The sequence below is a fragment of the Microtus ochrogaster genome, chromosome X, assembly GCF_000317375.1.
Source record: "Microtus ochrogaster isolate Prairie Vole_2 chromosome X, MicOch1.0, whole genome shotgun sequence".
In the NCBI taxonomy this organism is placed as follows: Eukaryota; Metazoa; Chordata; class Mammalia; order Rodentia; family Cricetidae; genus Microtus; species Microtus ochrogaster.
The window spans coordinates 61,294,779-61,307,625 of NC_022026.1; the positions used below are offsets into that span (position 1 = coordinate 61,294,779).

At 38.6% G+C, this 12,847-nt stretch overlaps 1 protein-coding gene across 1 annotated transcript in view; it reads left to right on the top strand.

The window, feature by feature from the left end:
- Positions 1–12,847, top strand: part of Efhc2 (EF-hand domain containing 2) — a 162,179-nt gene that overhangs the window by 84,110 nt on the left and 65,222 nt on the right. The window contains exons 10-11 of the mRNA XM_005358947.3: positions 4,468–4,664; positions 8,896–9,026. Of these exons, the coding sequence (XP_005359004.1) occupies positions 4,468–4,664; positions 8,896–9,026 (328 nt within the window). The remainder of the gene's footprint in view (positions 1–4,467; positions 4,665–8,895; positions 9,027–12,847) is intronic.

A 12,847-nucleotide genomic window follows, 5' to 3' on the forward strand; every position in this document is an offset into this window, starting at 1 on the left:
TAAATGAGCCACACAAGCACAATACCTTAATCAGAGTAAAAATATACATATAACAAAATTGGCCTCAAATATATATCAATAAATCAAGATACATACCAAGAAAAAGTATTTATCTCTATAGCATATCCCCTATAAATATAAACAAATATTCATAAACAATCATTTAGGGAATTTGGGCATTGTTCTCTAAACTACTTCCTGCTGCTTGGGGGTGCTGTTAATAAGGTCTTTCATGGGATATCCTGTGTGGTAGGTTCATCTCAGCCAGCAGTCCTGAAGCTGTCATGGATGTTGCACCATCTGGGCCATTGCTTCAGGGGATCTTATTTGATCAAACAATATTAGCCACTAAGGAATCCATTGCTTTCTATCCTCTGAGGAAACAAAAGCAAAACTTCTTTTTCAAAGCAACATATCCTTAGACCCAAATATTGAAGTCAAAATACCTTTAAAACATATATGTTGGTTTAGCTTAGTAGCCTGTACAATGAAATGTCTCTCTGTACTTAGCTTATATACAGTCAAAAAATTCAAAGAAAACACAATAATTTACATAATCCAGACGCTCTGTATATTTTCCATCTTTACGTGGCTTATTTTTCTTTTGTTAAATTCTATTACTTTTTAATATTTATTTTTATTATCTTTACTCCTTTAATCTACGACTTACTCTGTCTCTTTAAATACTTTGTTTTATTTTTTAAAACTATTTATTTCTTTTTATAACTGTCTGTATTCTTTTTCTTCTCTGTCCCAAAACTATGTATATTTTTAAAACACATTGTGACCCATTCAGAGGTTTTTTTTTTTTTTTTCATCTGAATCTGTCTTTATTGTGTATCTGTAATCACTTTCTGACCAGGAGCACCTTTTATTTTTAAATGCTAAGTGGGCATGACTAGGACTAAGGCTGCTTTGCCTTTTGACTCTGCCCAGTCCAACATGGCAGAGGTATATTTGCCACCAGCTCTACAAGCCATACTTTCTACTCCAGTTCCAGCAGATCCACTTCACCATCAATCAGCCTTTAGCACGCTGCTCACAAAGCCCATTCAAATGCTCCATAGCAGTGTCTCCCAACAGAGACAGAGCCTTTCATGCCAGCATGAACCAGGAAGCCCTCCCATAAAGAAGGCATGCAGTCTTAGTTGCCAATGCTAAGTCAGGAACACCTCTCTTTTTTTTTTTTATTGAGAAAAGGAAAAAAGACAAGTTTCCACCTCCTCCCAGCCTCCCATTTCCCTCCCCCTCCTCCCACCCTTCCCCCCCTCCTCCAACCCTTCTCCCCCTCCCCCCACTCCTCTCCCCCTCCCTCTCCTCCAGTCCAATGGGCAGTCAGGGTTCCCTGCCCTGTGGTAAGTCCTAGGTCCTCCCCCCCTCCGTCTATATTTAGGAAGGTGAACATCCAAACTGGCTAGGCTCCCACAAAGCCAGCACATTAAGTAGGATCAAAACCCCGTGCCATTGTCCTTAGCTTCTCATCAGTCCTCATTGTTTGCCATGTTCAGAGAGACCAGATATATCCCATGCTTTTTCCGTCACAGTCCAGCTGGCCTTGGTGAGCTCCCAAAAGATCAGCTCCACTGTCTCAATGGGTGGGTGCACCCCTCGTGGTCCCGACTTCGTTGCTCAGGTTGGATAAGGGAGCACGGAAGCACAATTCTTAGATAAGGGAGCCACCTTAGGGTTGGCAAGAGCCTAGAACCTAGAGTGGCTCCCAGGAGCCCAAGCCGAGGTCCCCATTTAGTTCCCTGGACAGTGAGGATAAAGAACCTGAAATGACCCTACCCTATAGCAACACTGACGAATATCTTGCATATCATCACAGAACCTTCATCTGGGGATGGATGGCGTTAGAGACATAGACCCACACTGGAGCACTGGACTGAGATCTCAAGGTCCCAATGAGGAGCAGAAGGAACACCTCTCTTAAAGGAAACTCAGAACCCCTGCTTGCCACCAGCGAACAGAATTTACCTGAAAAAAAAATGCAGCTATCAAGAAGCGGCACTAAACTCATTCTTTTGTGTCTAGAATTTCTACCTAAATTCTCTCAGGTTTTATGTGGATGTAGTTGCCACACATTAGGCACCATTTTTTGAACGGAGACTGCTTGTTTGTTTCCCGCTCACCCAGACCTGAATGATAACACAGAAACTATATTAATTACAACATTGTTTGGCCAATATCTTAGGCATATTTCTAGCTAACTTTTACATCTTAAATTAACCCAATTTTATTAATCTGTCTATTATCATGAGTGGCCTACAGGTAAAAGTTCCAGGGTATCTGTCTCCTTGGGCATCTACATGGCATCTTCCTGATTATGCCTTTCTTCTATGTCTCTATTCAGATTTCCTGCCTAGCTGTACTCTACTAAGCCATTAGCTGAAACAGCATCTTTAATAACCAATGGTAATAAAACATATTCATAGCATACAGAGGGGAAGCCCACATAAAATTATGTGGCCAAGAAAATTGCACTTGTAAAATAGAAAGTTTACAAAAATAGTGACCATCACTGAGGACTTTAGTTTAGTATCCTTAAGTTTCAAAGCAGATTAGGTCCTCTAAAAAGAGGCAAATCCAGAGACAGGGTTAATGTAGAAGAGATTTATTTAAACAACGAAAACAAATTAACAAACAAACAAAAACAACAATAAAATGCTGAAGGAACTAGAGGAAGCCCAGAGAACCATCAGATTGCAGTGGGTTCTCTCTTTTTTCTTTCTCTCTCTCCCTTTCCCTCTCTCTCCCACTTCCTCCCACTCACCCCTCCTCTAATCTTCTCTCCCCTTGTCCCTTTCTCCATAGTCTCACTATATAGCCCAGGCAGGGACTAAAACTCATTATCTCCGAGTGTTGGAATTATACATATCTAATACCGCATCTGGCTATAGTAGTTTCTAACTCCTTTGAAGGACAGAGGAAATGGAGAAAGTGGTAGATCTTAGATCTTAGTGGACTTATAAGGAATTTCTGATAGACATATCCAAAGCTGCCAATTGTCTATGCAGGAATAGACCAGTCTCAGTGTTCCTATTTTGAACTTTCATTTGATGGTAGCAGCTAGGGCCTTTCTATGGTAATGTTCCCCACAGTAAGAGGTGATCTGAGAGTAAATTTTTATGACTCCTCCCACATACACATCTTAAAATTCCTATTTTACCAGTACCAACTCTAGCAGTTTAGAGAGCTTAAAAAAGACTTTAAGAGTATGCAGTAGGCAACTGGCAAAGCCAGTATAGAATGCAACTCAATTTGGCTCCAAAGCCTGCATGTTTTCACCACTTCTCCTGTCTGGTCTCATCTGGTCTCAGTTATAGTCATAAGTCGGTTCCATGTCAGAAGATGCTAGAATCTCCTGTTCAGCTCTGCCTTTTGATTTCCAAGAAGTCAAAGAAAATAAACAAGCATCAGGTAGCTATGCCCAGAAGAGAACAGAAAAATGGTGAGAATTCTGGAAAGTAAGCAGCATAAAAAGACTACTAAAAGAAGCAAAGATATTTTACTACAGTGTGAAAGAGGAAACACAAAGGGAACCCCCATACTTGCTTTCTAACACTTAATCTAAATCTTGTCTTAGATGTGGGGTATCTTGCCCTTAATCTGAATGCCAGGTTGAGTGTGAAGCAGTTCTGTGGAAATAAAGAAAGTAGGTGTTTCACTCATGCCTTAGAGAAGAGGAACTTGCTGATGTCCCACTGTTCCAGCTTGCTGTGGAACATACACAAAAGGTCCTTGCTAAATGTTTTTGGAATTTGGAAGAATGAGGAAAGAAAAGTTTTGAATACCATATTACTTTTTTCTTTAATGCACTCAACCTTGTCCTTTAGAAGTCTACAAAGTAATGGGTTCATTTTTATTCATGCATATATTTTGATAATATTCATTTTTCTTATCTTTTCTTATATCTGCTCTCTTTAATTTCATATCCTTTCCTCCTAAATTAAACTTTGAGTGTGGTTTATTTGGTTTCACATGATGATGTCAATTTCCTTCAAATGACATGATTTCATTCTTTATGGTTAAATAAAATTCCAGTGTGTATATGAGTATTTTCTTCATCCATCCATCCATTGATTAATACCTGTGGCTGATTCCCTAACTTGGCCACTGAGACATACCTGAGTGCATAGCTATCTTTGTAGTATCTTGGAGCCTTGTACTCAGGTTTGTTATATAGCTAGATGATGTGCAAGTTCTATTTTTAATCTCTTCAGGAATTATCTTATGATTTCTATAGTAGTTATACTAATTTACATTATCTCCAGTGGTATTTAAGAGTTACACAAGAAAAAAATGCTGTTTCTTTGCCCACTTCCCTATTCTTCCCTCCCACAGTGTGCAACATGGCTTTACAAATAATTTGTACAGTCTGTGTTGGAAGAGAAAATAACTAAAGGCAAGTTGTGGTTTTTGTAAGAATGAAGCAACTCATGAACTTTTTTTTTCATTTTTCTTTAGGGAATGCTGGTGGAATCTTCTTGAAAAGAAGCCGTGTGAAAAAGCCTGGACAAGAAGTCTTTAAAAGTGAATTTTCAGAATACATCAAGGCTGAGGAGCTCTATATTGGAGCCACAGTGAATGTGAATGGCTACCTGTTTCATCTGCTTAATGCTGATGAGTACACCTTAAAGTACATGGAGAATAACACAGACAAGGTGAATACACTGTATATTTCTTGACTCCCTACCTTCTTCAGTGTGTGTTTCTCTCCCTCTAGGACATTTTCTTCTGCATCTTGCCACTGGTGTACATTGCACATTCACACATGTGAGCATGAATAATGGATCTGTGTGACGTGGCCACAGGTCCCATCACAGAGGCCCGGCCCTTGTCTCTGCTATTTACAGCTTAGCTCTCCACTGCCCAGCATCACAGATTCCAGACCCTGGCAGGAGGCAGACCCAATACTGAATCAAGTTTCCTGGGTTTTTGCTGATGCCAACAATGTTTGTTAGAAGGCAGTGCAATAACTATAGGAAAGGAAGAAACTCTGATGGCACACACTGTACCATCTAAATTAATTGACACAGGGTAGCAAAGGAAGTTATGGGTAGAACAGACAGAAATTCCAAAGGAAGCTGTAGTTGCTGAAGTTGCTGGTCTGCTTAACAGTGACACCTGAGGCTGAAATTAGAATCGAAGAAGAAATTTGCTTCAGTGAGCTCATAGAAATATCTTCTTGTATTTTAGTTCTTGAATTAATTTTATTTTTTTTGAGACATACCTAGTCAGATACCTAGGTTGGCTTTGTCCTTACTGTTCACATGCTGCTCTCTTCCCTGCGTGTTGAGATTTCAGGTATGTACCATCACACCCAGCAACAATTTCTTAATTGTTTATATTGTTTAATTGAAAATACTACAGTGGCAAATGGTTGCTGTTACTAAAAGTGCTGTGCTGACAATATTGTTCTGTAAAAATCCATGGGTATAACTCTTAGTCTTTAAATGTAGACTTGTTCAGCATATAAGCTAGTTGTACTTAGAATTCATTGCTTGTAATTTTGAAAAAAATCAGTCTGAACAATTTTATTTTAAGATTTATTAAATAATTATGCACTATTTATACCCACACAGTGCACACTTTATCTCATTTATAAAGAAAACGACCGGGGATGAGTTGCTAGGTTTCAAGACAGAGTTAGACCCACACTAGGAATATTAGAGGAAAGACCTCTGTGGGATGAAAGGAGAGGCTCAGAAGACGCAGGGAAAGGGAGCTACCTTCAGAGTGTTGTGCAGGTCAGGTCTCATCCTTGTGAAATGAGAAGGCAAAGAAGGAAGGGTGGGTAGGAAGAACGTAGGTGGCTCAGAGGTTAAGAACATTGGCTGCTCTTGCAGAGGATCTGGGTTTAATTCCCAGTACCCACAAGCATCTGTAATGAGATCTGGTGCTCTCTACTGGCATGCAGGCATACATGCAGGCAGAAAACTATATGCATAATAAATAAACAAATCTTTAAAAAACTAGCTAGTACAGTTTAGAGAAAGTCTTAACCAGGATGATGGGGACCCTAGAACAGTGTGCTTATCAGGTAAATTCAGAGTTATGCAGAAGTGACAGTTGAAAGCTGGTAGTTCACAGTGCTCTTCTTGGTACCTCTATTGAGTACAGCATCTTCCACAGTCACTACACCACCTCTCTGTTTATAGTTTTAGAAATGCAGGTTATTCTAAAACTATAGACCTATACTAGAAGACAACTCTAAACTCATGTGAGAAACATGGTGATTAAGCAGTTGGATTTCCAGAGACCACTAAGCCTGGGTACAAATATGGTCCCCACACTAATAGGTGACAGGGTTTTGTAGATGGAAGTTTCTGTCCCACTTGGTCCTGCAGTCACTCAGTCCCAAATAAACACACAGAGTCTTATATTAATTATAAACTATTTGGCCTATAGCTCAGACTTAACAACTAACAAACTCATATTTTAAGTTAACCCATAATTCTAATCTATGTTTAGCCATGTGGTTTCATACCTTTTCTCAGTAAGGCATTGTCATCTTGCTCCCTCTGCATCTGGCTGGTAAATGTGTCTCTGCCTTTCCTCTTCCTAGAATTTTCCTAGTCTGGTCACCATGCCTATACTTCCTGCTTGGCTGCTGGCCAATCATCATCTTATTAAACCAATATGAGTGAAAAATGTTTACAGTGTATAAGAGTATAACCCCAAAACAGACTTTAGTTATATATGATCTCTAACCTTAAGTCTCCTTGTCTTTGAAATAAGAGTAACAACAGTGCTTGTTTGATAAAGTTGCTACAGAGGTTAAATGTGATCATTTGTGTGAGGGGCTTAGCCATATAGGGACCCATGGCAAGCTTAGTCATTGTTGCTGTTATAAACCAAAATTCTGGTTTTGAACAGAACTTCTACCTTAACATAAAACATATACTTCTTAACTTGGAATTGCTTGACATAGGAGTTTTGACTTCACTGTCATGCAAAAGTGATATGCTTTCTAATAGAAACTTTAAAATTCTGGGATTTGCTCCCCTTTCAGCCCCGGCTAGTACGTACTATTTAATCCAGTCTTCTTACATGCCATTGGGCATCAGCAGTGAGCTGCAGACCTTAAAAACACTGTGATCATGAAGTGAAATACTCTCCAGTGTGCTGTATTGCTAAACTTGAGATGATCTGTAAGTTAGTTGTAATTGGTACATTTTCAACTTACAGTGGGTGTATTAACACACGAATTACTGTAAATTGAGGATTATCTGTGTATATTAAACCATGCATGGGCCTTTTGCTTTATTCTGTTTGCAGTGATAGGAATTGAACTCAGGCCTTGAACATGCTAAATGAGGACTATTCCATTCAGTTATACATCCAGCCAAAACATAATATATAGTTTTAAGATATAAGGTTTTTTTTGTCTTTCAGTATGAGAAAGCAGTATAAGACATTACCTAGTATCAGCATCTCAAGTGAAAATTGCATTGCTTTAAAAATGCTCTTAACAAAGGTATTGTAAGAAAATAAAGATTAATACACTCCTTATTACCAGCCTCAGTAGTCTTTTCAAATGAGCTATCAAATAGATGCTATCATGGAAACACATGAAAGGAAATGCTAAAAAGGAGGGGGCTCAGTAGGTGCCAAAGCACCTGGATCATTTGATGGTGGAATAGAGGCAGCTTTATACTAAAATAGCTTCAGAACTTTTTTTTTCTAAAATTTCATCTTCTCACTTTTGATCTCTTGGCTGTAATTATTTACAAACCTATGCTTTCTGTAATTGAATAAGAAGTATTCTTTCTAAGTAAAAAAAGCTAACTACAAAGTAGGAGGCAGAAACAGTGGAATGCCTAGACAACAAATGTATTTAGTTTACAGTGCTTTTGCAGAACTTTGACACCCAGCTTTGTTATGATCAGTACTTTGCCTGGTGGCCAGCCATTCTAATGAGCTAGAGAAAGTAGGTGTACATTTAGCCAGCTCTAAATCTCTTTTTCTTTCCATCAGGGTCGGCTAAAATATCAAGGTTATGTGTGAGAGTTAGAGGAAGGCTAAGATTGTTTAGTAAACTTTGTTACCTGCTATCCCTTAAGTTCAATCTTTCATTCAAAAGATAACAAGGCTAGTTATTTCTTGTGCAGATTTGTTTCTAGGTAAAGGCATGTATAGTTTACATTGGGTTTACCATGTAGTCTTGTTGGTCTCCATTACCCTCCTAAGGTACAGGGAATAAGAAACTTCAGAATGTTCAGCTGTGAATGCAACATTCATATCAGAAGCCTTCCTCAGGCTCAGGCATCATTGTGGAAGGAGGAAGAAAGATTGCAAGAGCCAGTCAGAGACCGTGGATAAGTGGGAACCAGTGTCTTCTGGGAACAATAGAGCAACTTCACTGTGAGCTCACAGTGGTTGTCATAGCATTCATAAGACCTGTGCAAGCCCAAGGCAGACCAAATTCCAGCATGGAAAGTGGAGTTGTGCATGAAATTCTACCACCAGCTCTGGAACTATTGATAACTGTTAGCTGCTAAGAGAAGGAGAGCCAGTCAGGAGAACGGGAAGAGGGGAGGGAGGGGAAACTGTGGTTGATATGTAAAATTAATAAAAAAATTTAAGATAAAAAGTATAGTCTCTGGTAAGTCAGCCAATCTTGAGTATAAGGTCACAGATAAAAAAAAATAGATAGCACAAATTGGTCTTGATTAGTTAAAAACAAGAAAAAGAACACAGTTGGGTAAGTAGGGAAGACAGGAGGACTTGAGAAGAGTCAGGGAAGAGGTAAAATGTGATTAAACCACAGTGTATGAAATCCTCAAAGAACTAATATTGAGAATGATGGTTATGGTTGCGGTGATGGTGATGATGATGATGATATAATGACCTCCTGGTATCATGCATATGTCTTGTTTTTACTCCTTCAAGTTTCCATACAGCAACTTTGAACTTGCCATACAAAAGCTGAAAGAAGAAAAATCTAAGTCAAGAGAGATCAAGCAGATATTTTCGGCTGCTGACCATAACCACACAAAGATGTTGCCTTTTAATACATTCAGGTAAGCTGTATTCTTCTAGCATGGATCTGTTTTTCCCAAAGAATGGAAAGAATCCTTTCATTCCTAGTGTTTCCCAATCAGTTGGCTGCATGGGTTTTTATTAAAGATTGGTATTTATTTGTCTTTGTATTACTTTGTATTTAAGGTTTGACTGTGATGTCTTAGTAAGTTTTATGCAATTATATACAAGACATTTAGAGGGAGGAATGGAGACAAAAGCCAGTCGCTGATGATCAGAGAAAAGGCCACGTTTTATTTGAATGTCTATATCTTCAATTGCATCTGAATTCCAAAAGACAAAAGTCAGGCATCAGAGACTTTGTCTCAATTCCCCTCAATTTTCCTGTCATGATATATATAAGAGTACTGAGAAGTATCATATGAAATCATGAACAATATTTTCTCAAAGGTAAAGTTGAATTCTGAAATTTCCCAGTGGCCGACCTAGGCAAATTCCCAAAGAACAGAAACACAGGGAAATTCAAGTTCAGGGTCTAGTACAATTGTGAGGACTCTTTGCTAGAAAACAAAGTGAATGGAGTGTTTAGGAGAATATAAATTAAATCATGGATGGAGGACAAAGAGGACTTTCTCTTTAGCTCGAGAATTCTAGCTTTTGAAAAGAATTAGTAGCTAAAAGCTATATATTGGGCTTAATACAGTCAAGATGTAGCCTGGGAAATTAAGATAGGAACTCAGGTAAGATTGGCAATGTGGACTTTCCAAATTTGTGTTTACAGTTGCTTGTTGGCATCACTACCTGGTAGTCTGGAGCCTATAATGAGGCCTTATGTTTTCTAGGAGTTTATTTGTTGTTATAACAAAGCTCTTTTGTGTCTTCAAAGTGTTCTTTTGAGAGGAGCTTGCAGAAGGCATATTTTTATTGTTTAGAATTGCCAAATTTCTGGGATCAATAAGAATTTACAGTTCTTTATTATTCTGCATTATCATATACATATGGTCCTTGTGCTCCGGAATAGAAATGGAGACAAAGCAAACAGCGAAGACGATTACTCAGACCATGAACTAATGGGAAACACTGGAGGAGAAAACAAGAAATTTCCTTCAGAAACGAGGGAGTGCTTTTGTTTTTACTATTTTGTGTCCTTTTACAAAAGCATTAGTCCTCCTAGTACTCTCAAAAGACTATTGGAAATATTTTAGCAAGTTCACAGGGCCTTTTGGGAAGTACTTTGGCCAGGAAGGATTTCGAAGGAAGAAAAATTGGTCTGCAAATAGAGGCCTCATTCTAATTGTAGATGTAATAAAGGAACACCAACTATATAATTAGAATAACAGCTACCAGGTACTGTGGGCTTACAAAAAACAACCACCACCAACAAAAAACCACCAGCCTCTACATCCTAGACATTCCATAGCATGAACTCCAGCCTCAGGTTATCACAGGCCTGAAAAACTTTTCAGTGGCTTGCTTTGACTGCAGCCAATAGAACTTGAGCAATTGGACTGTTTATTTTATTTTATTTTATTTTATTTTATTTTATTAGTTAGAACTGGGAGGGCTATCCAGTGAAGACTGAATATGCCTGTGTTTATTTTCCATATGCTTATACATCCCAATCCAAAAATTGAGGAAGAAGGAAAAAGAGTGTTTTAACCTGACACAAAGTACAAACAGAACAATCACCTGCTTCAGTACTTGAAACATCAAGCCACTATTTCCCGAGTTAACTTTTCTGATGTTTTAGACAGGACATGCAGTGACTACACCTTAGGCCAAGTTTCCTGTCGGCAGCCACTCCCTGGGTCAAATCTCCTGTCTTATCCTTGTAGGAACAAGAATAGGTTTGAATCCTCTTATGTTTGATGACCAAGGTAGAACAGATCCACTTCCATGGGCAATCTTAATACCCAAACACCAAGTAATCACACACTAGGTCAAGGGATGTTGTTTGTAGCCACTCCGTAAGTCAGACTTCTGTCAATGACTTTGAAAGAGCAGGAGTAGGCTTAAGCTCTCTGACCTTCAGTCAACATGGAGCAGACCCACTCCTATGGGCCCCACAAGAGGGTTTCCTTTTTTTTTTGTCCAAGAAGGGTTAGTGATTGGTTCTAGGCCTGAAGTATAAGTCAGATTTCCTCATAAGCGACCTGAAGTTTTAGCTAGAGTGCATAGTGTGGTTAGTGGCCATCGTGCCGGCTTCTTCATAAATACACAATGCAGAAAGGGTGAAATATGGTAAAAAAAAAAACACTACCAAATTCACTCATTAGCCAGGTAGTGGTTGCACACACCCTTAATCCTAGCACTTGTGAGGCAGAATGAGGTTGATCTCTATGAGTTCAAGGCCAGCCTGGTCTACAGAGTGAGTTCCAGGACAGCCACAGCAACACAAAGAAATTCTATCTCAAAAAACCAAAACAAATCCATTCATTAAAAATATTGTCTATAAAGCAGGCTGGCAAAGCCTATTATTTTTATATTCCATGCTATTACTTCTTTTTCTGTTGGCCCCACTGGTTACCTTTTAATTTTTCAAACATATCAAGTTCTTCCCTGCTTCCAAGTCTATACACAGAGTTCTCTCTGCCTGGAAGGACCTTACCACTTTCCTTTCCAGGGAAAATTCTAGGACTTTTTATTACCAGAGTATTTGTTTCTGTCTGACAACCCTAAGTAAATACCCACTGTTATTCTTAGCCCTTTGCTTATATTTCTTCACAGCATATAACACAGTTTGTAATTATTTTACTTAGAGAATTGTTTACTTGGAGGAGTGATGATGTGTGTGTGTGTACTTGGGTGTTTTTTTTATTCTAATAGAAAATGTAAGAACGTTGATAATCTTGTACACTACAGTATCCCTGGGCTTCCAGTGCTAAGCTCCATTTAGACACAGTCACTGAATGACATGAGCCACTAGGATTATTTCTGGATGGTCTAGTTTGGAGGTGGCTGCATGATCCTTATATTAGTCAGTTTTCCATTGCAACAATATAATACCTGATGCTGAGTAATATATGAAGAAAGGAAATTTAGTTAGCTCCTTAAAAGAGCTCATGAGAAATCCATGAAAACCATATCCCTCTCTTCCTCAGGCAGTGTCTTCAATGACCTAACCACCTCCTATTAGGCCTCATCTTTTAAAGATTGTTACTACCTCTCACATTATTGCACTTGGAAAGGAATCAAACTTCCAACATGGAGAATATTGCGTCTAAACCACAACAGTTTCCAAATTAGAGCATAGACTTGGAGTCAATACGATCTGGTCCAGGTTACATCTTTAGGTTCCACACTGAGTTCCTGGGCGTGGACCTCTTCCATCAGTACTTGGTTTGCAAGTGTAGGTCCCTACCCATCTTCATCAGTATGCTCTTTTGCTTTCCATATCCTAATCCGGGTAATGACAAAGGGCCAGTCATTTCATATCAAACATTTTAATGTTTTACTCCATGCTTTTACTGGCTAGTATTTTTATGTGTGTATGTATTTGTATACATTCTGGATTATTTCTCTTTTAGCTAACCTCATGGAGAGTAGGAACCTTTGGTTTCTTGCCTTCTACTTTAACCATGGCATTTGTCATAGTGTTGAGCAAATAGTAAGGAATTTATAAATGTTAAGAGGCCACCTTTTCTCTAGTCATGACTACTTTGCTTCTGACATAGAGATGTTCCAGTTGACATCTAGGTATTAATTAATTCCTCAAACTTATTGGTCTCTTGAACTGTACAGACCTTGAAATAGGAGTGTCTTTGAACCTTCTCCTATTGGATGTTCCTTAGGCATCTGCAGAGAACCTTTATTTAAAAAGATAAATTTATTTATTTGCTTATTTCTTTCTTTCTTTCTTTGT